This window comes from Myodes glareolus, chromosome 7, assembly GCF_982192425.1.
Source record: "Myodes glareolus chromosome 7, mMyoGla1.1, whole genome shotgun sequence".
Classification (NCBI taxonomy): Eukaryota; Metazoa; Chordata; class Mammalia; order Rodentia; family Cricetidae; genus Myodes; species Myodes glareolus.
The window spans coordinates 96,780,243-96,806,676 of record NC_142032.1 but is presented as its reverse complement, the minus strand read 5'-3'; the positions used below and the strand labels follow the sequence as shown (position 1 = coordinate 96,806,676).

At 40.4% G+C, this 26,434-nt stretch overlaps 1 protein-coding gene across 1 annotated transcript; it reads right to left on the bottom strand.

The window, feature by feature from the left end:
• Window positions 1-825: 825 nt before the first annotated feature.
• On the bottom strand, window positions 826-20,049 carry Ovch2 (ovochymase 2). Its single transcript, XM_048426577.3, has 15 exons — window positions 19,962-20,049; window positions 17,389-17,498; window positions 15,836-15,927; window positions 13,789-13,961; window positions 13,345-13,440; window positions 12,960-13,111; window positions 12,235-12,424; window positions 11,138-11,161; window positions 9,575-9,665; window positions 9,328-9,452; window positions 7,993-8,133; window positions 7,499-7,629; window positions 4,434-4,527; window positions 3,731-3,862; window positions 826-1,263 (listed from the first exon to the last, which is right to left on the bottom strand). Exons 1-15 carry the CDS (start codon window positions 20,047-20,049, stop codon window positions 1,169-1,171), a joined length of 1,734 nt encoding a protein of 577 aa, XP_048282534.3. The 3' UTR covers window positions 826-1,168.
• Between the last annotated feature and the right edge of the window lie 6,385 nt (window positions 20,050-26,434).

The window sequence follows — 26,434 nt, the reverse complement described above, 5'->3', positions numbered from 1 at the left end:
GATAGTAATCAGTGCAGGGCCTCATGAGTCAGGCCAGCACTTGACACACAGTGAACTCTCCTCACCAAATCTGGGATTGGATTTTTTTTTCCCTTCTTGTGTCTGGAAATATTTTTGTGCTGTTCTTAGCGGAAAGGACAGCAATTATATCCCACACAGCTCAGTGATGGCTTTTTTTTTTTTTTGATAATTCACCTTGGCTAGGTGACCACCTGCAGTTATTCAACCATGTAGAAATTGCTGGGAAAGGATCTTGTGAATGTCACCAAAATACTAAACCTCTTCCCTTCAGGTCCAGACCGTCCTGGACTCTCTCTGTTAGCCAGGCTTGATTCACTGAAAGTCTTCAGAGTCAGGACTGAGGTTCCCCCTTGTTGGGAGAGCTAGGTATGAAGTTCACCTGATGGAGTGTTTGCCCATCATACTTGAAGCCCTGGGTTTGATACCCAACACCGCACAAACCAAGCATGGCTGTGGTCACCTAGCATACTGGAGGCGGAGGCGGAGGCAGGAGGATCAGCTACTCAAGACCGTCCTTGCTTACCTCGTCCTTGACCTTGTCTCACAGACAGAGAGACACGGACAGAGAGAGGGCTTCCTGTGGGGGGACAGCTGGCCTCTAGTCCTCTTTCCTTCCTGATCGCCAGTGCTGTGAGCGCTTAGTCAGCCTTGACGAATACGTTGGCCATTTCTGATGAAATGGTTTGCTAAAGGTACGGTGAAAAGAATACTACACACTGCACCAGTGGCTAGAATAGCATGAATTTATTGTCTCACATTTCTGGAGTAGAGAGGTCAAAGGTCAGTGAGTCAGCAGGTTGATTCTGGGTGCTGAAATGCTTCTTAGTGCCTTCCTTGCACTCCCCCTGCCTTGAGAGGCCACTGTCGCTTGCTGGTGTCCTCCTGGTGTTTGTCTTCGTCTTCCATGTTGTTCCTCTATATCTCTCTCTCTGCATCCACATTTCCACATTTTATGAGGACATAAATTATATAGGTTTGGAATGCTCTAATGACCTTATTTTAAGTCAATTACTTCTGTAAAGACTGTGTCTCCAAATATCAGGGTTACCTTCTGGGGTACTGCAGTTTAGGATTCCAGCACATTTTAGAAGACATTAATTTATCTCAGTTCTTACTGAGCCCTGAGTGAACTGCTTAGTACGATTCCTCACAGCAGCTTACCAGGAACTTTGACTGCTCCAGGAGGCACATCCCATGTTTCCAGAAGCACCGATTCATCCTCTGATATGGAGACATTGAAATCTGAGTATAAACAGAATGCAATTGCTTGGATCACAGACTGTCAAGCCTGGTATATCAGAAAATGATTTATGGTGATTTTATCAGGATTGTGGAGACACCTCAGTAAACAGGGCTACATGGGTCTCTTAGGTGTAATATTTTAACTGCGACCTGGTTCCCCTTCAGCAGCTGTTTAAGATTTAATCAAAATGGAAAGCTCAGGAAGCAGATAACTGGCTCCTTGGATCTCCCATACAGAAGGAAATTCATGAGTGTACAGATATGGAGGTCGAGGCGCACAAATGCCCAGGGCCTGGGATAGATGAAGTCGTTACATGATCTTTCCACTGGGCGTGTGTTCCATATTTGCGCATAGACAAGTGAATCTTCTCTGATTTAACCCCTACTCTCACTCTTTTTTTTCTTTGCTTTTGTCTTAGCGGTGTTAGGTGTAGAACCTAGGCTTCATGCATGCTCAGAAGATACTCCCTCACTGATCATAGCTTCCCACTCCACTCTTAAATATAAATTATTTTCTCACCATAAGACTGGAAATAATGAGTCTTACATGACATTCCTAAGACCATACATCTAGAAAGGACATGCAGCTTAATTTCATTCTTTGTGGAGTCCGTACATGGATCTTCCTAAAATTTATTTGTAGCCTGTGGTGGTTTGAATGAGACTGGGTCATAAATTGAATATTTGGTTCCTAGATTGTGAAAAGGACTAGGAGTAGGACTATGTTGGAGGAGGTATGTCACTAAAGGTGGACTTTGTTCTCAAAAGCCCACTGTGGTGGTTTGAGTGAGAAAGGCCGTCCAGGGTCACATATTAAAATGCTTGGCATTGTTTGAGGAGGTGTGCCATTGGAAATGGGATTTGAGGTTTCATAAACCCACTGAAGGCCCAGTCTCTTCTCTCTGCTTGGTGCCTTAGGATCCGATGTAAAGCTCTCAGCTCCTACTCCAGCACCATGCTGTCTCCTTCCTATCATGGTAATGGATAAACCCATAAACAAGTCCCCTGTGAAAGCCTTCATTTTATAATGATTGCCTTGGTCATGTTGTCTCTTCACAGCAATAAAATATTAGATAAGACACTCACTCCAGGCCCAGCCATGCTTTTTTTCTATTATGTGCGTGTGGATCAGGAGTGAGTTCTCAGCTATTGCTCTAGCGTCACGCCTGCTTTTCTGCTTGTCTGTCACCATGCTTCCCACCACAATAATCGTAGACTAACCCTCTGAAACTGAGACATGCCCCTAATTGTTTCTTTTTGTAAGTCATCTTGGCCATGTCTCTTCACAGCAATAGAATAGTCATAGTCACGTGCTTTTTTTGACACATATGATGCCATGTTACTACCAGCTGAAGTGGCACAAGGCACACTCTGCCGCTGCACCGTCCTCCTTCCCCCCTCCCCCGCCAGATTTATGTGTTAAATGTTTCACTTGTATATGCACTGTGTATCTGCTTGGTGCTTATAGAGGCCATGAGAGGGTGCTCATGTCCCTGGAACCAGAGTTACAGATAAGCTGCCCTGAGGACTGGGGATTGAACCTGGGCCCTCTGCAAGAGGAGGGAGTGTTTTTAACCAGCATCTCTTCAGTCCTTCATGTTACCATCTTGTTCTAGTTTTCAAAAGTCTTTGCCAATTTCTATTTGTTGCCCTGTCATTTTGCTGTTGTTTGTGTGTGTGTGTGCCTTTGTGTGTTTTTTTTTATTGGTCATCTAGCTGTTTAATATAGCTCCTAAGCGTAGGGTTGAACTGAAGTGCCCCCTAGTGGAAGAAGAAGACCACACTATATCCCACAGAGAGAATACATGAACTTGAGGCAGACAAGACGGCTCAGCTGATAAAGGTGTTGGCTGTCAAACCTGATGACCTGAGTTCAATTCCTGGAACCCACAAGGCTGAAGAATAGAACAGATTCCTGCAAGCTGTCTTCTGACCTCAAAATGTCTGTGGTGGCATGTGTACACACACACACACACACACACACACACACCCACACATATTAAAAAAAGAAAAAAAAAGAATGGTCTAGGTATGGCTGTACTAGCCTGTAATCCCATCGTTTAAGAGGTGAAGGCAGGAAGATGGCGAGTCTGAGGCTATATCAAGTTCCAGACCAGTCGCAAATCAAAATACATCTGCTAGATAAGTCTTTTAAGGACATGCATGTGCTGTTCTCTATGAATTTAATGTTAATGAGTAAAAATTACATATTAAATAAGGTAGATTTAATGAAGTTTATATAATGGCTGAATGATACACACACCAGGGGTTGTAAAACCTGACCACATCGATTCCTAGGAACATTTAATGGCTTCCTGTCTCCTATTTAGCATCCTTGGTGACTTTATAGGATGTAATTACCATAAGAAGCTTCAGCGGTACCTATGTTGTACTGCTCAGATTGCCCTTTGCTACCAAGATCTGAGGATTAGACCTGGGAACCTAAGAGCTGATTCTAACTTCTTACCTGCTCTAGAAATGAAGGAGACCTCAGCCTGGAAGCCCCTGGAGGTGCCATTCTCGTCTGATTGGAAGCTGATGAGCATTACACTGGAGGTGCTCAGCACAGGGCTGGGCACCACATAACCACATAGACGAGCTGCGAGGTCCCACACAGGTAAGCGAAGCCAATGTGAATACATATAACAGCAGATAAAGAAAAAACACGTGTGCTTTAGACATGTTGACAAGTCTTTCTGAAAATACAGCAACTCATCTTTCAAAGAAAGAGATTTGCCTCTTCAAACTATGTTTTGATCCCACCAGCATTTCAAGTTTGTCTCATTTGCTGAATACTCCCAAAGTGCTGCTAAGGGAATTGCCTCTATCCACAAGATTCACTAAGCAAGTTTTTTTGAGGTGCCAGGGCTAGGGATGAGCCCAAGGGTCTTGTGCATGCTGGGCAAGCACTCTGCCACTGAGCTGCCCCCCCTAACCCATGAGGCTTGTCTCTGACTCCTCTTCATTTGGGTCTTTTACATTTTGGTTCAAATAGTCTTTGGTCCTTGCTCTTTGCTCCTCTGCACAAGATCAGGGGGTGCTGAGACTAACTGCAGAGATGGAGGAGGGTCAGGGAACACAGGAAAATTAAGACAAATCCTTTTATTCCCCATCTCAAGACCAGGTCCAAGACCAACCAGGGGATGCCAGGGCTTCAGGGGAATACAAACCTATTTCCTTCTCCCCTTCAACATCACTGTGTACAGTCACATAGTCAGAAGTGCAGTCTCCATTTTCTTCTATTTCTAGGCTCTGAAATGACAGCTGAGAAGACTTCTGGTTATATCAAGGAAAGTTCAAGGAATGAGCCAGACAGCTCTAGGTCATTTACCTTGCTCTAGAGGACTGGTTTTCAACCTGTGGGTCACGACCCCTTTGGGGTCAAATGACCATTTCACAGGGGTCGCCTAAGGCCATTGGAAAGCACATATATTAGATTATGATTCATAGCAATAGCAACATCACAGTTATGAAGTAGTAACAAAAATAATTGTATGGTTGGGGGTCGCTACAACTTTGGGAACTGTATTAAAGGGTTGCAGCATTAGGAAGATTGAGAACCACTGCTCTAGAGTAAGAATTTAGTTGAGAAAGTTCTAGAGATATTCATGAATGACTAAGTTACTTGGAAAAGACAGTAGACTCTTTATAAATGCTGAAACATAGAAGCTATCAAACACAGCCAGCATGTAAGGGTGAGAATCTGTGTAAACATCTGAACTCCCTCAGAGACTGTCTTCTCTGGAGGCTGTTTTGGGGCTGTGCTACTTGGCCATATAAGTGCTGGTCTGGACATAAACTGCTTTTCTAGAGATCCTACACTAAGTACCTTGCTCTTGGTATTTAATTGTGGATTTCCAGCTCACTTGACTCAAAGCTTAAGGCAGTGTATCTCTCACAAGGTAAATCTTTCCACTGGGAAGGTGTGTCTGTCTCCTCATGACATTCGCTCTCTGTCGCTGCCAGTGTCTACCAGTGCCTCACTGACAGTTGCAAAGGGATGTAAGAGCTGCTATCAAACTAACTATTTTCTGGAATCTACAGGAAGCACCTGCAAAACGAACTCAGAATCAGAGCAGTGAACTTGGAGCGTTAACGGCTCTAAGCACAAATCTTAGTGAAGGGTAGAGACAGCTGCTTTTGAGTGCTGAGCTGAAATAGAAACCCCAGCAGTTTACTAATAACACATTATGACAGTTCTAGTCCCACACTTTCTGTGATCCTGACGTTTTGTTTATCTCTTTCCTTGTACTTGATACTTTTCTGTTATCTCAAAAATGTGTCAGAAACCTTCATTATGCAATTACCCTCCTTCCTTTGCATTGGTTTCTATATGTGGTATTTGTTTTGCATTAAGCAGGGAGGGGAAGTACACGGACAAAGAGAAATACTTTAAGAGGGAGCAAGGAAACTGAATTGTGACTTCATCTGGAGGGGATGAAGAAATTGTGAACAATTTGGCATCAGTAAATTTTTCTTAAGGAGCAATGAGCAAAATTTAACTCAAACACAGTATGAATCCACAGTGTTTCTGGTGTTCTTGCCTGTGTTACATCAGGTGACTCTACTACAGCCGTGGTTCTGAACATATAACACGTGCACTTGGCACTAAGAATGCGGTTGCATAATGCAATGACTGTGAATGCTGCACAAAACACCATGACCCAGATGCAAGTCCAGTGTCTGTTATGACCTCAGGAGTTTTTTGCCGCATATACAAAGTTTCCTGATTTTATATAAATGCAATGGCTTTATTACAGAAAACAAATATTCAAATATTTCCCTACCATCATTCCCCAGCATGAATCATATCACCAGATCTTTGAATCAGATTGTTTTAGAAGAGTTGATTTTAAGAACTTCCGTCTGAGTTACTGACTTTTTAAAAAAATTTTTAATTTTTAATTTTTTAAAAAAGAAATTTGGTTTGGGATTAAGAAGCATTGCAAGCAATTTCTGAAAGGGACATAAATAAATGTACTTCTATCATTTTATATTTTTTTAAAGTTAAGTCTCAGCACTGATGATTATAAAGTCAAAACACTGGATCAGTCCTGGAAATCATTGGAGATTCTCTCTCTGTCCTGCAATCTCCATCCTCACTCATTCTTAAAACCAGGATGATCTCATTTATTTAGGCTTCTAACCTCTGACTGTCCATTAGTGTTTAATTGACAACAACAAAAGGGGTCAAATATGCAATAAACTTCTTATCATGATATTCAAATGCCTATACTTTGGCCTCAGCCTCACTTTCTCTTTCTTTCTAAGTACAATTTATGACTCTGTTGACTACCTTGCCCTGGTCTGTGCTGGCTCTTCTTTGCTGTGTCTTCTCTGCTTGGAGAGAGTAACGACACTGGAAAGATTGTTATCAACTTTTTAATTAGTAATAATGCATTTTTTTTTCTAATTTGACTTTATAAGGGAGAGTATTTGTTCTTAAAAATGCTAAAGACTTGTCAAAGTCACCAGGTAGTCAGTTATTAAAGTAACACTGGGGAATTTCTGTTTGAACAAGAGCTACAGAACGCAAGTGCCATCTAGTGGTGGCTGCAGAGAAGCAGGATTGTCATTGGAGTATTTATTCAGGTACTGAGGACTAATGTATGGCTGTAAACAAGTCAGATTAAAAAACCTCTGCCAGAGAGATCCACAGCTAAGCTCTGGGTTGAGCTCTCAGAGTCCAGTCCAAGAGTGGGAGGAGCAGTAATATGAGCAAAGGGATCAAGACCATGATGGGGACAGCAGAGTGGGGAAGGGAACCTGTATAGGACCAAACTAGGCCCTCTGAATGTGGGTGAGTTGTGTGGCTTGAGCAGCCTGTGGGGCCACTAGCAGTGAAACCAGGATTTATCCCTAGTGTTTGAACTGCCTTTTTGGAGCCCATTCTCTTTGAAGAATATCATGCTCAGCCTAGATGGGGGAGAGGGGGTGTGGAGCTTGGTCCTGCCTCAAAGTGATGTGCCAGACTTTGTTGACTCCCCATGGAAAGCCTTTACCATTTCTGAGGAGTGGATAGAGGGTGGGGTGAGTTGAAGATGTGGGGAGCGGGAGGAGGGGAACTATGATAAAGACAATATTGTTTTTTTAAAAAATAAATAAGATAAAAGTTAAACAAACAAACAAACAACAACAACAAAACAAGAACACCAGAACCAAAAACCTCTGCCTACACAATGTCTGTCAGGTGTCTCGTGACAATATCATGTCTAATTTAGGACAAAAGCAATACCTTAATTAGGTAATGGTTGGGGGCTTGAAAGATCCAGGTACAGCTAGCCATGTCACTGTAGTCTTCAGGATAGTGAAGACTTTGTATGGTGCCTTCTTCCAAGAGGATAGTTAGAGATGTGCAGCCAGAATCTAAAACAAAGGAGGGCAGAGCAAATGCAACCCCTGAAGAAAGACTTCTGGTGTTCTTCCTCCTGTCTCTACCAAGTGATAAATTATGGCTTGTGGCAGAGCCAACTACAAAGGCAGAGACTTGTGAACTAGCTTACATCATTCTTAAGGCCCTCACAGCTCACTTGGGTCAGTGATCACCATGAACTTTCAGGGCAGGAGGAGGAGAGACTGCATCTGTCAGCTGGCCAGTGTGCCTTCTCCATTATGGAGCCAGCAGACCTTCGTGGGGGGAAGGGGCTCCCTGCCCCTCACCCAACTCCCTGATGCCAAAACTTCTGCAAAGGGCCTAGAAGTGAGCAATGGAAGTAAATGGATTTTTACCAGGAAGGTAGTTTGGCTTGAGAGCTTTGTAGGTGAGATTAAACCCAGTGGCATAATCTGTGGCATCAGAGATGAATCTCAGCCGGATAGAACTGGAGTCAATGAGAATGGACGAAGGGAGCCTCTCTCCACAGAATTTCCCTGTAATGTGAGAAGAGTCTTTGTTCAGTCTGGAAAACAGCACCATACAAATGCATTAAGGAGACGTGACCTTGTTCTGGAAGTTTAGGATGGCCTAATTAGGCTTCTCACCTTCTGCATAACTGGGGTTATGATTCAGAATGTTCTGTGTTCATGCTGCTCTTTGGGTTTTGTGGGATGTTTGTTTATGTCCTATCCCTTATAGAAGCCCCTCCTATAGTCTATAGTGTCACCTATACTCTCCTATAGTCTATAGTATGACCTATATTCTCCTATAGTCTATAGTGTCACCTATATTCTCCTATAGTCTATAGTGTCACCTATATTCTCCTATAGTCTATAGTGTCACCTATACTCTCCTATAGTCTATAGTATGACCTATATTCTCCTGTAGTCTATAGTGTCACCTATATTCTCCTATAGTCTATAGTGTCACCTATACTCTCCTATAGTCTATAGTATGACCTATATTCTCCTATAGTTTATAGTGTCACCTATATTCCCCTATAGTCTATAGTATCACCTATATTCTTTTATAGTCTATAGTGTCACCTATATTCTCCTATAGTCTATAGTATCACCTATATTCTCTGCAGTTGCAACAATCAAGAACACTTCTATAAATACTCGATGAAGTGGGCAAAGTTGATTCAGGGTGAAAATCACAGAAACACTACCCCATTTCTGTAATTTGATTGCTTGTTTGAGACAAGACATCACTACACCAGGCTGACCATGAACTTGTAATCCTCCTGCCTCAGTCTCCCAAATTCTGGGTTTATGGATATGTGCTACTATACTTGACTTTATTTCTGTTTTTGACATAAATATGCTTTGCTTCTTGGGGCCATTCTTCCCAGTCTATTGAAGCAGATAAAAGCCACTTGCATACATACCTAAGCAGTGTCCTGCTTGGGGTGGCTGGAGGACCCAGCAATTCATGTAAATTTTAGGCTTAGTTGGGTCAAAACACAGGCGGCCTGACTTTAAAAGTATCAAATACAGCTGCTGAAGTGCCCATAGCAGGCTCAGACTCAGATTCAGTTCTTCCCCACTTTAGGGAAGACTCTCAAAATTAGAAAAGGATAATGTTGTCATTTACAGAGGGCTCAAGGTCAGGCATACTGTAACCAGACCTTGTTAAGTCCACTTAACACAGCTTTCCATATGATGACAGTGTTAAGGACCACTCACCAATGAGCCTGTCTTCTAGGGAATACATTGCCAGGTAATTGTGGTGACAAGATTCTGCATCCAAGTGGGACAAATTGAGCAATATATGCATATCCTCTGGAACCAACAGGGTCCAGACACACAGTCTGCAGGCAGATACATGGGAAGGGTGTTACTTCTAGACATAAAGTAACAGTCACAATCCTGTTAACGAACACAGGCAGGCTGGAGGTGGAGTCTTGGGGAGGACAACAGAGGGAGTACTTACTGCTTGCTCTCATAGTACAGGTGGAGGCTTTCTGGAAAGTGCAGCTCTCCCTCAGACCCACTTATTAGACCATCAGGCTCACTACATGAAGCTGAGAGGGAAAGTCACAGCATCAGGGCTGGCACCCAGTGCTAACGGCTATTACACCTTCCAGAAGCTGAAGACAGGGGAGCTACTGGTGCTACTTTCTGTAGATTTTCATTCCACATGCACTGTTTCCTGTCTTGGCTGCTATGAAGCCTCATTTTTGTCACTTTTATGTCCCGCTTACCTTTGAGATGCTGTGACTTCCTCTGTCACTTTGACCTTGGAGCTTCAATCTGTGGGTACAGGGACTTCCCAGGTTCTAGCCTAGGCTTTCTTTTCTCTTCCTATCCGGGTCTTCAGCACAAGCTCAGTCACATCAGCAACTTCATCGCTTACCTCTACTCTCCCGACGTTAGGTCAGTCTTACAGTAATCTTTCCCAAAACTCAATATGGTACAAATGGGACTCCTCTTCATCAGTAAAACTATAGCTACTTCTGATTTGGTTTTGCATGTGCTTTCTGTAATGCTTAAAGCTGTGATGAGTCAAGTTGGATTCCTCCCTGTCTTTCCTTTCAGTCCTCACAAAACTGGTTCTAAACTTTTTTCCTTTTTATCTTTTCATTCTCTGGCCCTTATCCTGTTTTAATCCTTCATTTTTTCTTTTCTATCTTGAATTCTCCTTGATTTATTTGTTCCTTAATCTCCTTCATGCTTTTCTTCTGTTCTTATGGTATAGATGAAATGTATTTATACTAATAATCAAGTTCCCATCATAAAATGAAGCCCATTTTTTGACCGAAATGTGCAGTTTCCAGAATTTGATCTCAAATTATCTTTCTATTCCTTTTTCTTGTGAGAATTTCTTACACTTCCTACTTTTGAGCTGTCTTGGCTGTCTTGCTGCTGCACCCTATATTTTTCCTTCTTCATCCTTTGTAGTCTATCCTGGATAAGGAGGCTTCTGCTCCAAAGGCTACAACACTGCTCATTTATATCTGTGAGCAGCCTAACTCTGGAAAGTCTACTTTGTTATATCACTTTTTAAGACAGAGTCCTACAGGCTCAAAGACATAGTGAAGAGTAAGCTAAGACCCATTCTCCTGTCTTTACGGATGATATAACTGAGGAAAGAGCTTGCCCCAGATCTCAGAGTGAATTCATCCAGGGAGTCACAGTGAACAGGGATATGCCCCCCTGTGTAAGTAGGGACACATTCAGGGGAGGGTGTGTAGCTTATTAACTGTTTCTGCACCACCTCCCCTCTTCTCCTATTATCTAGTTGAAAGATTGTATTCGTCAATTAGTGTTTACTGAATTAGACAAAGCTATGGTTTTGTCATATATCAAAAAGATACATGGAATGGGGCTCTATGGTTGTGGAATTGGCAGACTGGCAGGAATATGTGGGTGCTCTTTGGATTTTTATACCAAGTGATCAGAGAAACATCTCCGAGGAAGACTTTTGATGTTAACAGGAACTGAGACTCAGAAATGTTAGTATTCATGCTCCTGCAAGGCTGCAAGGAATACCCACCTCTGGTGTTCTTTCTCCGATGGCCTGAGAAACAAAAAGAAAGATGCGATTCAAAGCTTCTGCCACCTTGACACAAAATTGACTAAAAAGTAGAGCGTTTTAGTCAATATCCAAATACTGAAAATTTAATCTGCGAGAAGGACAGCAGCTTGGATAAAATGACAAAGTAGGACAGAGGTCCTGGCCTCTTGAAATGATTTCATTTGCTTTATTCTCACTAATGATGAAACAGTGATTAACTTGGAGATTACACAGAGCAAAAAGAGGCAAGGAAGTATGAGAATTGAGGCCAGAAATAGAAATAACCTTCCTCCAACCATGAGTATTTTGAATAGTCACAGACTGAGGATCAGATAACCGTCATTGTGCAATACTCAAGAAAAATAACTCTTTAATTCTGAGTTAATTTTAATGGATCCATTTGTAATATAATGGAAGCCAATCTGAGACTACAAGACATCAGTTAATAAAACAGTTGAACTTGGAGGTGGAAGCAAAATTACAATTGTTTTTTTTGGGTTGGGCTGGTTGACTAGAAAACTGTATGGAGACTCCACCCTTCAGACTCACCACATTTGCTTCTATATCAGGGTTTCTAGATCTTTGCCTTATTAACTTGGAGTGAGATTATTCATTATGGTGGGGACTATGTGCTGCACTGTATATGACTTAGCAGCTCCCATGATCTCTATCCACTAGGCGTTGATATCCCTTCTTTAATTGTGACATCTGAAAATATTTTCTAATATTTTCTGGGTGGTCAGGTTATCAGTAGTTGACCATTACTGAGCTATGCTTTAGCTTGATGAATCTTGCTAGAACAGTTGACAAGTAGGTAGAGATGCATATATCACCAGTTAGCATAGTTTCAAACATACACAAAGCAAGTTATGAGGAATGTATTCATTCTTCAGTGAATATTTTAATACTCGGATATGGATGATGCTTTGCTCTTGTATTAGACTGTACATTTCAGAATCCTCAAGTGTTACACTGAGAACAGAAGTGCCCCCCTCCAGTCCCGACTTGTCTAGCCTGCTGATGTTCTTTACCCCGTAGAACTGTAGCTTCCTAAGCTTGCAGGATGGCTTCATTACCAGTCTGGATGTGCTCGTGGATCCAGGGAAGCACCCTGCTAAGATCTGTGAAGATCCCGGGAGATCCTTGCTCTTTTTTCCTTGAATTGTTTCTCCAGCCTCGACCACAGCCTAAACCCCAAGAAGTCACGCCAGCCAGAGTCCAGGCCCCTTTGCTATTCTGGCACATAAGTGATCCTCCTGAATCTCCCTGTGGGAGGAAGAAGGAAGCCTCTGTTACCATGATTGTTGGTGGAGGGGCCTCAAAGTGCCCACTTACCCATGAGGGTGCTAATGACAAGCATAGCATGGCCTCAACTTCTAGTAATTTAGACACAGCACTCTGGAAGAACTTCTGGACATGATTTCCATTTAGTCCTCAAACAGCAGAGTCTGTCATTTGCTGCTTCTTCTCCCCACCCCTGGCTCTCATCAAAGCAGCAGAATTCCTCCCCTTTCCTGTTCACGTCATGGACTCAAAGATGTCCTGCTTAGTGATACAAATGACCACAGTCTTCACAATGCCAAGAATTAAGAAGTGTCATTCTCCACACCCCTAGTCTAGAAACCTCAAAATAAGAAGAGACATCCTTAGGCGGTAGGGGAAACCTGAGCACCTCATCCTTAGGACCACCTCTACTATTTTCAGTGAAAAACAGATTCCAGGTTTGTCTGTAATCAGCACGCTTAGTCTCCTCCCTGCTAACAAGCTTTCCTGGGCCTGGAGCATAACTGCACCCACTTACCTGACAAGCATCTCTTCCTCCATCAGGGGATCCTGTGCAGAGAAAGGTCTTCCCAGTAACGGGGTTCCTTAAGCTCAACAGAGCCGCCTCACATTCCTCCTGAGTCAAAATTGGCAGGTTCACCTGCTGCAAGACTTGTGGGAGGCTACCACCTGGAACAAGGGGACAGGTCTGTCAAGCCATGCACTCTTCGGAAGTGAAGGTGCCCGGTTCTTTTGTCATCAGCAGTTAGATGCAGGTTTGTGTCTTTTTGGAAGGATGTTGATTTCTTAAATGCACTGAAATTCACTGCTTTTTGAATGCTTGTCTGGTTGTTTAAAAACTTTCTGGTTACCCATCAGAAAGTTTTGATTTGGATTAGTAAGAGTGGCGCAGGAACCCTTACCTTCAGCCAAGCGCCCCCAGCCTGCAGTTGTGCAAACAAATCCAGCCTTAAAGTGTTCTCCTGACTCTGGAAGACACACGGGCCTCACAGATTGGCCTGAGGAAAAGATCAAGGGAGGGGTTGGCTCCTTCATACAGGAAAGGATACCATAGTTATCCACCTATTGGCATCTGGGTGGTCCCCAAAGTCCCCTATGGTTTGTGATGTATCAGCCTGGCATCTTCAGGGGTCGCTTGCCAGCTCTCTTCCCCCAAACCACATAACCCTCCCTCCAGAATCACAAGTAAAGGACATTTTAGGTAGGGGACCCTCCAGAAAAATCTGTCTTCCAGTTTATGATCCAGAATAGCTGGTCTCAGCCTATATAACATGATGTGTAGGGGATATAGTACAGGTCAAATGGGGAAACAGGGTAGATGATCAGGGTGCACTACAATTATTTACCAAACTGGAAGGTTCCAGCCATCTTCAGAAGAGCAATATCATAGTTCATAGGTTTTCTGATGGAGAACTGCGGGTGTATTATGATGGTTTCAATGGCTAGGGTTTGCTCTCCTGGCTCGACTTGGCTTAAGTCATGTTCCCCAGCAGTAACATTCAAAGTTAATGCAATGTTTCTATGAAAAGGCAGAAGGAAAGAGATGGGGTTTTAATGAGCCTTTGAGTGTGATTGTAAATGCTGACAAATTGGTCTCTTCAAATTGACATGGGTGGATAACGTGGAGCGTGAGAGTGCCGAGCAAAGCAACTAAGAATGATTTGCTATAAAAAAAATGAAACACAGAGCTTCTCATTCCAGTGGAGGGCCTGTAAAGCGTAGAGATAGTGGTATAATATCATTCATATTTGTTATCTGTAATCAGCTAGAGAGATACACATACATTGTAATTTGGGGAGCTAAAATACATAATGAGACTAATTAGGCCAGTGGTTCTCAATCTGTGGATCATGACCCTTTTGGGGGACAAATGACCCTTCCACAGGTCATCATCATCATCATCATCATCATCATCATCATAATCATCATCATCATTTCCTAATAAGATTATTAGGAAACACAGATATTTACATTATTGTTCATAACAGTAACAAAATTACAGTTATGAAGTAGTAACAAAAATAATTTTAGAGTTGTGATTCATGACAACACTGGGAACTGTATTAAAGGGTCACAGCATTAGGAAGGCTGAGAACCACTGTATTAGGCTGTTCCAGTCACAACACCAGTGAGTTATTTTGTGAATTATTATTATCCCAGTAAGGATGTCGCTTCACTGTTAAAAAATTTCAAGTTGCATTTGTATTATAAAGGGCAGGACACTAACTCTGATGTTCTAGGGAGCATACATACTCAAGAATTTGGGACCAATTACAACAATAGAAAGTGGGGTTTGTCTCTATACCTTCTTATATTTGTAGTTTATAGTTCTCTCATGAAATGAGGAAGATGCTATTTCCTCAGGTCAGTGTTATGTAGAAGGAACTTGATAGGATGAAATGGGATGGAGTAAGCATTTTGAGGTTTTTATTCTTTGGGGCCCTTCATTTCCAATGGTGATACTCTATACATGATTGGAAAAGATATCATTTCTCTTGAAATGAGTTCCTGAATCTTGGATATGTTAGCTACTTAATCTATTAAATAACATCTCTAGCTTACCACTACCTGTAGTGTAGGGACATTGCCAGCTATTTATTCATTTGTTTGTTTGCTCCTTAATTTTTATTTTTACTCAACATGTAGGATCTTTCTATGTTGCTCAGGCTGGTTCCAAATTCCCGGACTCAAGCTTCTTCCTGCTTCATCTGTTTACGTAACTGTGTCTATAGATATGCACCACATTCCAGGCTAATTTCTCTTTTAAACAATAGACCCTCTGGGAGGCATCATGCCTTAGTCATTTTTGTGTCTTTGGTACACACTAGCAACTGGCAGTAAGTGAGCATCCTAAGAATGTTTTCAGACTTAAATGGAAAGGATAACTGTGGGAGCCTGATCTTGGTTACAGCCTGATGCACATAGAACACAGACAGTGGAGTATTTGCATCATACTAGAAAGTTTATGAAAAAATGAAAGTCCTTAGGTTGAAGCTCGGAGAAGCAAGGCCAACAGGAAGGAAGACTTGAGAATCGGTATTTTACTGGTCTGTCTTTATTTTCTTTTATCTATTTCTTAAGATGTATAATTGACCAGATAGTGCTTTTTCATGGAAATATTTTACTAAAACTAGTAGGAGACTTTCACTAGTCAGTCTTTTGCTACTAGTTTTTGTTGCCTTCAGTAGGTTTATGTAAATACAATATTTTACTTCTGCAAAGAATTCTTTTCTAACATGAGGATCAGTCTGCAATGTCAAGGACTGATCTGTCAAGTTTTACTTGTGACATCCAATTAGAAAGATTCCTTGCATTTTACATGAGTAATTGATTCTGATTCCAAGGAGGAAGAAAGAGTAACCTGGTCCTCCTCCATGAGCCAAGCTTTCCTACCTGTTAGCCATGCAGTGAGCGGCTGTGATGACCCACTGTGAAGAGATGATAGTTCCTCCACAGACATGCTTCTGCTTTTGTTTCAGGGACACCTAGATGGCAGATTTAAGTTGGTGAAAGTTAATGCTGTGGGATATACCTAAAACCTATAACTGAGCATTTTCTGAGAACAAGAGTAGTTTGGGTCTACTGTTTTCTCATATACTTAATGAACTATTTGACCCCTAGAACTTCAAATCTTTTCTTTTGTTAGTCTCTTCAACATACTTGAAATGACTTTATTCATTTTTATCCCCATTTCTTTTTGAGTACACAGCGAGTTTGTGTGTGTGCACACATGTGAGCCCACATGGAGGTCAGAGGGCAAATATTGGACATCAGTTCTCTATGTCCACCATGTAGAGCCCTGGGCTCTAGAGCAGGTTGTCAGGCTTAGTAGAAAGCACATTTACTCATTGAAATGTCTTTTTGGCCCCTATTAACTTTCTTTCTCTTCTCAACTCAATCTACCCATGATAATTGATCTGATTCTAAGGTGACTTAGATAAGTAAATACTTTCAATGAATAGCTTCACATTTTTAGGATGAGAAAAAGGCAGTTGATTAGAATTTTTCACTTTTTAACCAAAAATTATGTATAAACAATAGAAAAGAAAAAGTAAAAGAAGCACCAAGAGACACGGAAAAAAGTTGCTAAGGTTGAGTAATTTAGTGGTACAGTAATTCTCAGAGCTTTTTTTGGTTCTAACTGAGAAGCTTTGAACCAAAACAAAAAACAACGAACAATCAAACAGGAGAAATACTGAGAGGAAGCTAAGGATAAAAGACGTAGAACCAAAAACCATGAAAGAAAACCCAATGAGTCACCATTATGATTTGAATATGAACTTCTGATTTTAACGGATGATCAATTGTCTACTCAAGCAAGTATTTGTTAAGTTTATCAGTGACAGTCAGTGTGGTAGTCTGAATGTAATTGGCCTCAATAAGCTCATAGGGAGTGGCACTATTAGGAGGTGTGGCCTTATTGAAGTAGGTGTGACTTTGTTGGAGGAAGTGTGCCACTGTGGGGGTGGACTTTGAGATCTCTTATGCTCAAATTATGCTTAGTTCAATCCACTTTCTGCTGCCAGTGAATCAAGATATAGCTCCTTCTCCATTTTCAACTCCTTCTCCAGCACTATGTCTGCCTGCATGCTGCCTTGTCCTGCCTTGATGATAGTGGACTAAACCTCTGAACTGTAAGCAAGTCACTCAATTAAATGTTTTCCTTTATAAGTGTTGCTGTGGTCATGTGTCTCTTCACTGCAATAGAAACTCTAACTAAGATAGTCAGGCGACCCACTGAACAACAATTCAACCATGAATATTAATCTTGATTAACTGGGCTGGGAAGCATCTTTCTTCAAGATTAGGAAAGCACAGCTCTGGGAGTGTTGTGAGGGTTTTTTTCCCTCCAGAGAGGGCAACTGAAGGGAGGTAGCATGTGATCTGGGGAGATGCAAGCTTGAGCATCATAGTTCACCCACTAGAGAAGAGTTTGCAAGACTCACCTGCCAAGGAAAGGAACCCTTTTCTACTTGGCTTCCCCCAACAATGCGACTGAAAAGGTTAAAGTAATTCTGATGTTGGGGCTTAACCAGACTCTGCCCACAGTTAGACGCTGGGAAAGACAAGACAGACACTGATTAGATTCTAGGACTAGGATATATAGAAAAATCTGACCAAGGAAGAAAACCCCACAGTAGATGGAATCTGTAGAAAAATTACAACATGGCTTTAAGTTAGTGGTTGAGATTAGCTATGTTGTGTAAAACAAGAGATTATTACTCAGGTTTTGTCACATGTAAGATGTGCGCCATCAGGAGACAACTTCTATTTTATTTGCACATGTGGGTGTGTTCATATGTGTATGGGTACACATGCTCATGTGTACATATGAAGGTCCGAGGTCAACTTAGACTGTCTTCCTTAGCTGCTCTCCTTTTATTTTTAGAGACAAGGCCTCTCACTGACCTGGAGCTCTCCGAATGGCCTAGGCTGGATAGCCAGATAGCCCCAGGGATCTGCTATTGGGTATGGGCATCACCATATCAGAGTTTTAAAAATGGTTTCTGTGGATTGAACCCAGTCTTTTGTACTTTACTGATTGAACTGTCTCCCCAGACCAAGGGATGACTTCTAATGTGAAGGTTAAGGGCTCTAGGTTTAGGTTGGTACTGGAATGCTGTCAAGAACGCTGTCTCTTTTCTTTCGGAGCTTTCTGGTCTCTGAAAAAAGAGCACAGCACTCTCTAGTACCCTATGACACTCACTTTGTTCCAGGACAGTTATTTTTGGCTTTCAATCCAGCTAGACTGTGGACTCCACAAACGTGGGATTTAATTTTCTTTTCTTCCTTCCTTCCTTCTCTCCCTCCTTCTGCCCCTCCCTCTATCTCTTTTTTTCTTCCTTTTCCTCATTTATGAGGCAAGTTCATTTCAGATCAGGATGACCTTAAGTTTACGATTTCCTGCATCTGCATTTGGAATGCTGAGATTACAGGTGTGAAACACCATATTGGGCATATGCACAAAGTGTATTACAAGTCCTGATGTACAGAGTTGCTTGGTTAACTTGTTGATGATGCTGTAGTCTGCTTCAGTTTGTAATTGTGTCCATATCCCTCCCTCTGCTTTGTGCATGAGACTGAGTCTGAGACCATGGTCTGTGGTGCCTGCCACAAGTCAGAAATAAACAAATCTAATCAGATTTAATATGGGGCATAAAACAGATTGTTCATGGATAGTGGCATGAAGACGTCTTCAATTCACGTATCAGTGTTAAGACAAATACCTGTCAGGTAAAGGGAAAAATAATTTTACAGAAAAGTTTTCATTCCTGAAAACGTTTCATTTGTGTGTATTTCAGTGAACATCTGACTTTTTGTATAAGGGGCTAGATTAAGTTTATTTACTTGCACTGGGAAATCTAGTGATGGGTTTGTTCTCTTGAGGACAGTTCTTTCCATGAGGTTTTCAGGAGTGCATATAAGACTCTGCCTCATCATCACTCGGCTTCTTTACCTAGATGACTCATTGAGTGCTTACCTACCACCTCAACTGAGATGTCTGCCTTGATTTCCTTAAATTGAGTTCTGACTCTCTCCCATAGCATAGCACTCTCTCTCCTGACTCTTCATCAGCCTTCAGCAGTTTTTTATGTGAATAAATTGTTTGCTTTCCTCACTGCACTATGGACTTCTTGAGTGAGAAACTTAGGAATGTGGGTCATACGTATTAACACTTCTAGGGTCTAGCACAACTTATGGCCTGCAGATTGCATTTGAAAAACATGGGTGAATGAGCATTTTCTTAAGAACATATCCTTAAGAAGACAGCTAATTAGATCAACGTTAAAGTAGATAAGCTCACCCATATAACTTATTACTTAATTGCCACACCTTGCCTGCAAAAAGCACTTTCATCTTTAGATGTAAAAACTAAAAGTCAAAGAGACATATAGCTCATAATAGTAGAATATGAAATAACCAATTGTGTTTTCATTCTGAACCCAGTGCAGGTATGAGCAAAAACTTTTCCAGTTGCTTTAGCTGAAAGAGTCATAAATCTGCTAGATGTAAAATTTAGTATTCCTTGAAGTCACTGAGACAGAGGCAGAAAACATGTTGATTGTCCATGCTGGCAAAGTCTGATTACAGAGAAGCCTGCCAACAACTGTTTTCAGCTTATTATAATCAAGGAAAAAAATCACTCATGCTATATGTCACTGAGCAGGATAATTTCCCTGAGGATTCTAAATGTTTTTAAAGCTGTCCTGATCTCCTATATTGTTCCATGAAAGAACACAGGATTATGTAATGTGTTCAAATAAATGAACAATCCCAGATCAGCTGATAAAACTAGGAGAAAATACACCCCCCATAAATGTTTCACTCCAATTTCATATGCTTATCACAGGAGCAAAATTCAAAGAAATGGTTTTGAAAACCAATTACATTTTTGAAATAATTTGTTTCTCTTATATTCCAAAATGAGTAAGAAGTGGAATTGTTACTCTGATTCACAGAAAGAGTAATTCCATCAGACAAAGAAAGAAGGTAGTTCCGGAGTTAATTTAAAACTTACCTCTGATGGAAGAAAGGGTTGCAGAATTACCTTGTTCCAAACAGACCATTCCTAGTATTAGAATCAGCTTTTCCTTGCTTACAGTCATTTTGAGATTCAAAGCTTCTCCCAGATATGTAGAAAGGCTAACGGAAACAAGGGTGGCAATCTTTGGAAGAATAGCAATAAAACACCTGAAACAAGCTTATTTATTAACTAAGACTTTGGGCATTCAACCTTGTCCATAAGATGTTTCTGAATGTGGTTTCTTAGAAATGTCTTTTGTAATTTGTGGGCCATCAACTACAGAAGCAAAGTCTTGGTTGAGCAGCTTAACATATTTTCTTCCACCTACAGCAATAAGTTGCTTCCTCTAGTGTTTCTGATTTAGCAAAGTGATTTGTGTCTGAGGTTTTCATTTGTGATTGTTACTTGCTCCTTTTTCTATAAGAGGATTGAATCTTGGTGTCTGACACTATTCCTGGGGAGACACAAACAACTGTTTACTCACCCAGGTCAGGAACTGATGACAGACTGAAGCAAGGATACTGCCAATGTCCAACTTGGTGGGCCAATGAGTCTTATTGGAGTTACTCACAGAAATATGGGTGAAGGGAACTCACAAGAACTGAAAGAACTCAAAGACATCTGCTTCACAAAAAGCCCACTGCAGCATGGGTGACAGCTCACAAAAGCTGGAAACCTAGAGTACAGTGTATGCACACAGACAGTTGGATAAGTTGGAGAGAGTCTTTTGTAGGCAACTCTATTGGTTTGAGCCTATTCTAGGCAGCTCAGCTGTTCTGAATGTGTCTTTCAGCAGTATTTACTGTTTTGCATATACTTGGATGGGCAGAGTCTAGTGAATCTGGTCAGTTTCAGGGACTTCCTAAAGCCTTCACTTCTTGAGCCTTAACCAGCCTTCCTTTAGTACTTCCTAAGTCTTAAGGAGCTTCCTTCTATGATAGAATGTTTTATCTCAGAAGAATTTGCTACAACAAATTACCAACATTGTCCTTTTACAAGGGTAAACATTCTTAGCTGTTTGCAAACAGTCCACTAGAATGTACTAAAAAATTTTACTTTTCTTATTTTCCAAGTGTAACTGCATGGTTACTATTATCATGTGTTAGTGAGGAAGAGGAAAAGAAAAGTAACTGAGTAGTGCACTCCATAAGGCATATTGATAGACACTATTTTAGGATTTTAGGATGCTGCCTACTAGGGTTTTTGTGAAATTTCACTTTCCATCATTTAAAAATATATTCTAGATAACAAACGATATTCACTTCCACATGTGGTAGATGCCTAGACACAGAAAAGTGGTTATTCTTCCAGATTTTCCTCTTCCCTGAATGAATTATTGACACATTGTGTTGGCCACTTTTATATCAACTTGACACAAGCTATAGCCATTTAAAAAGAGGGACAAACAATGCCTCCTAAGCTCTACATAGAGCCAAGACTGTAGCACATTTTCTTGATTAGCAAATGATGTGAGAAGGCCAAGCTCACCTGGGCATGTGGTCCAGGATGGTCTAAGAAAGGCTGAACAGTCACGAAGAGTAAGGCAACAAGGAGCACTTCTCATGGTCTTTGCAACAGTTCCTGCCTCCAGGTTTCTGCTTGAGTTTCTGATTTCCATGGCTGATGAACTGACTATGAGATGTGAGATGAAATAAACTTTTTCTTCCCAAGTTGCTTTTAGTTATGATATTGTCAACTTGAACACACACACACACACACACACACACACACACACACACACACACACACTTCTATGAGTATATATCAGCACTTATGCACAGCACGGAGCTGGGAATTGAGAATTTGGTACTCTTACCTTTTAGGATATATTTTGTCTTATTCATTGTTCTGTGAAGAGACACCATAACTAAGGCATCTTTTATAAAAGAAAGCATTCAAATGGGGGTTTGCCTACAGTTTCAGAGGCTTAGTCCGTTATCATCAATGACAGGGAGCATAACAGCAGGCAGGAGTGGTGCCGACAAAGTAGCTGAGAGCTGCATCTTGATCCACAGACAGAGAGGCAGAGAGAGACTGGGCCGGGAATATGCTTTTGAAACCTCACTCTCAGTGGCACACTTCCTCCAAGAAGGCCGCATCTCCTAACTTCTAATCCTTTCAAGGAGTTTTAATCCCTGTGACTAAACATTCAAGAATATGAGCCTATGGGAGCCATTCTTAATCAAGCTATCACATTTACTCCCTTGCCCCAGCAGGCTAGTAGCCATATCATAATGCAAAAATGCATTCAGTTCATTTCAGTCCCCATAGTTAATCACAATCTCAACATTGTTTAGAAGTTCAAAGTTCAAAATCTCTGAGACTCATGGCAGCATATAACTGTAACCCCCTGTAAAATCAAAATAAAAAAGCAGATCATACACTTCCAACATATAATGACACAGAAGATACATTACCATTCCAAAAGGAATGAAGGGTAGTGAAGAAATGCTGGACCAAAACAAGACAGAAAACCAACAGATCAAGCTTCAAATTCTGCATCTCCATGTCTGATGTCATGCATTCTTCAGATCTCCAACCCCTTTCAGCTTTATTGACTGCATACATTTCTCTCTCTTTGGCTGATTCTATATGCTGCGCTCCTTGGCAGGTATCTCACTACTCTGGTATCTCCAACATTTTGGAATCTTCCATGAAAACCAGGCTTCACCTTCAGAGATTTTATACCGTGGCCTTTCTGGGCTTCCATGTAGAGACACCCCTGTCACATGCCTGGCCTCAGAGCTTTCTTAGCCATGGAGAAATTAGCATTAGAATTTGTCCTGAGTCAATAATAAAAACTAAACCAGAAAAATGTTGCCAATGTGTCAGAGAGAAGACTTACATCATTATGGAGACTAAATAATATAAAATCTAATAGACATGATGTTAACATTTCTGAAGAAATGAAAGGACACTCTTAGAAAAGATCAAAAACAAAAGAAAGCACCACATCCACACCTACAATAAAATACTTTGTATGTAAAACAAAAACAAAACAAAACAGAGACAGTTTAACCACAAAATAATACTCTGGAAATATAAGATAAATAGTAGATTAGACATCAGTGAAGAGGGAGCAAAAGAGCTGGAAGATAGATAATAGAAATTAGCCTGGCAAAGAGAGGTGTAGGTAGCCAAAAATGAAAAAAAAAGAAATCCTACATGTTAAGAAAAGAATGAGGAAGTCCAACAAATGTCTAAGAGGAATGACAAAGACAGTCAATTATGCACAGACTAAAGGACATCCAACGTTATGAACCATGATGACAAACTTAAATTCCATATAAAATACAAAGGTAAATAGAGTAGAATATGGGACCTCCGTAGACCCACCATCTGGCCTCAACAGTTACATCCAGTCAACCTCATTTCTTTTATGATGCTCTCAACACTCCGCAAATTTGTTTTTCAGAAACAAATTTTGTGTATTAAATTACTTCATCTGTAATTCAGAATGAGTCTCTTCAAGATGAGAGGTCAATAAAACACAACAGAAGGCAGCATTGTTAAACTAAAATTTCCTTCCATCACTTCAAGAAATGCCACATCATATTTTATTCATGTCATTTTAAATCTACTAAGCATCTGCAACATATTGAGCTATTTTCCCAAGATCTGCTGAACTTGCTGAAGTTGTACCTAGGGGACCCTTTCTCTCTGAAGGCCCCTTTCCCTTACGAGTATCTTACTTAGTGTAAGTTCACCATTCCTACTCTCAAGAGACTCTTATATGCTGAACTTCCTGATCTATTCATTTTTTGGATCTATTCCCATGTTAATGTTATTCCATATCTTAGTCCTCTTGTGTTCTAGGCTCCTAATGATGGTTGTTTTTCCCAGATGTCACAGATGATCACAGCTTAGTCTATGTTAATTGTGCTTATACAAATCATATTTCAAAATTAATTAGATCATTGCAGTTGTAACACTGTCTACTAAAATAAATATAGTAAATGAAGCCCCTGGGATTTGATCAGCACAATCATAAATGAAAATGAAACCACATGCAATTTTCTCAGTCTCATTAACTTTTCTCCCACCGGATTTTCAATAAGATGCTAGCAGACAGGAGCATGTCTAGGGATGAGATACTTATGGTCTTACATTTTAAACGGTCCTGAGTCCTGCATGAGAAAGGCCTGAAGTACAAAGATGATTCCTGAAGCCTTTTCTTGTAATGTGTAGGTAGCAGGTAACAATCAGTTTCTGTTATTGATGTTTACATGTCCCAGGAACAAAAATTGCAGTCACTTTTAATCTGTCACAAATAAATCTATAATGTACAATATCCATTGAGCATTCCAGAAATCAATCCTACTTTATTGACAGAGTATTATTACTTCAGATACTTTAAAGCTTGGGGACTTACACTAAAAAGAAACATAAATTCAAATTCAACCTGACATCAGGATAAGTAAGTATAAAAATTTTTAGGAGAGGGCAGTACATGTAGGGTTTTTGTTACTTTCTGTTTGGCTTTGTTTTTGACCCAGAAATGAGATTGAGACAGAAAATTTTCCTTATCATCCTTGTCTAGTAAGAGGATATTTTCACTGAGGTTGAAGAGGGGATATTCTTGCATTTTTAGTAGCTATGGAGTGAGGGCAGGCATGGGAGCCTCCACTCACCATGCCCCACTGTCTCATGCCCTTGTCTCCAAGGCCTGTATAGTTAAAGCACAGTTCCTTAGTGTGGAGTGGGGCTCACATCTCTAGATAGCGTGTTCCCGTTGTAGCGAGTTTAATGCTGGTGATCAATGCCCAGTGAGATTACTTTTTATTTTACAGAATCCAATTTCTGAATTCTGAGTAAAAAATCAAATTGTTAAATGATTAGACAGTAGTTATGCATATTTATGGTATACAACATGACATGATGTATAAATCTTTATATGCATCTATATATGTGTATATATCTATACAATAATTGTTGTAGAAAGGTTAAAGCTGCTCACCATATCCATCACCTCACTGCTCTGCTATTTTTATATTGCATTTCAAAAACCTCAAATCTATTCTTTAATAAGTTTGAAATATAAAGCATTATTAATTATGGTTACAATATGTCGAACTCATTGCTAAAATACATTATTACTATTTAATTTAACTTTTTGCCAGTCCATTCACTCCTCTCTGTTCTCTACTCTGGTTGTCTACTGCCTCCACTGCCTGGTAACCACCATTCTACTCTTTGTTTATGAAATGGACTTTTAAGTTTCAACATATGAATGAGATTTCACATCATTTGTTTTGTTTTTCTATCGTTAATTTTTATAACACAGAGCCCTCCAGGACTTTCTATATTACTGCAGTGATGAGATTTCCTTCCTTTTAAGGTAGCATGCTTTCTGTGCAGGTATCTTACTAGCAGTAAATATTCTAAGATGTGAGAGTTACTATCTTACTGCAAAATTAATTTACATCTCTGTAGTAATTATAGATGTTGAACATTTTCACACTTTTAGTAAATAAATTAATAGTATAAGTATTGAAAATATTTTAGAATATTTCTTCTTGCCAGCATTGTTTAGATGAAATATTGCCTTCATTTGTTTACCTGTTCATTCTCCTAATGAATTTTCCCTCAGTGATCTCTTGGTACTCCTACTTGTCTATTACTATGCTTGCTTTGACATGACTGGCATATTATAAGTTTGGTATTTTCTTAAAAAGCCATTGCCTTATCTAGATATGATTATAAAATGTATTCTATTTATTGTTCATCCTATATAGTCCTTAAGATACAAATAATGACCCCCAATAGACCTACCTATTTTTTATTATTTTCTAAGTTTTAATCCTACATGAAACTTTCATTTATAATAATCTGTAATTATATTAACCAGGTAAGGTTAGACTGTCCCAATAAATTAACTTTGGGAACTTACTGTTAGCTAACATAGAATAGCTCTGTCTTACTTCCAGTGCATGTACCATATATTTCCTGTTTTCATGTTTGAAGCTCAGATTGGTAAGAGGTGCCACCGTACTATAGATGTAACATGTGAAATGTACCACTGTGGAAAGGAAGAGAGAGTTGTTCATTAGTACACTGATTTAATTTTGAAGACTCATGTACATTCACTTTCACAACAGATTGGCATGCACACAGTGGAATATAACTACAAGATGATGGGGAATAGTGGGTGGGCTCCAAGGGATGGAGAAATAATGTTGAATTAGATACCGTAAACCCCAGGATGCCTCCATCATTTCAACCATTTGAGGTCTTAGAACATCAGTCTTCTATGCATTCACTCAACTATTTGGGATCTCAGAACTTCAGTGTTCTAGGCATTCATTTGGACTCCTCACTTGATCAAATGTCAGATCTGTGAGTGAGTCCTGTGTTCTGATCTGAGTCAGTGTGCAGTTTGTATCTGTAGCTTTAAGATAAATGGTGATTAGTATTCTGAAGTCAAGCATGATGTAAGTTGGTTTGGGAACACTTAGGGGAGAAGAAAC

What these genes read in the sequence shown, in the direction of transcription:
- Ovch2 (XM_048426577.3), bottom strand. Translation starts at nt 20,049, where the DNA reads ATGACTGTAAGCAAGGAAAAGCTGATTCTAATACTAGGAATGGTCTGT. An exon ending in AACCCTTTCTTCCATCAGAG is followed by an intron (nt 17,499 to 19,961) that starts GTAAGTTTTAAA and finishes TGTCTTTCCCAG; the next exon opens with CGTCTAACTGTGGGCAGAGT. An exon ending in CCAACCATTACCTAATTAAG is followed by an intron (nt 4,528 to 7,498) that starts GTATTGCTTTTG and finishes AAGTCTTCTCAG; the next exon opens with CTGTCATTTCAGAGCCTAGA.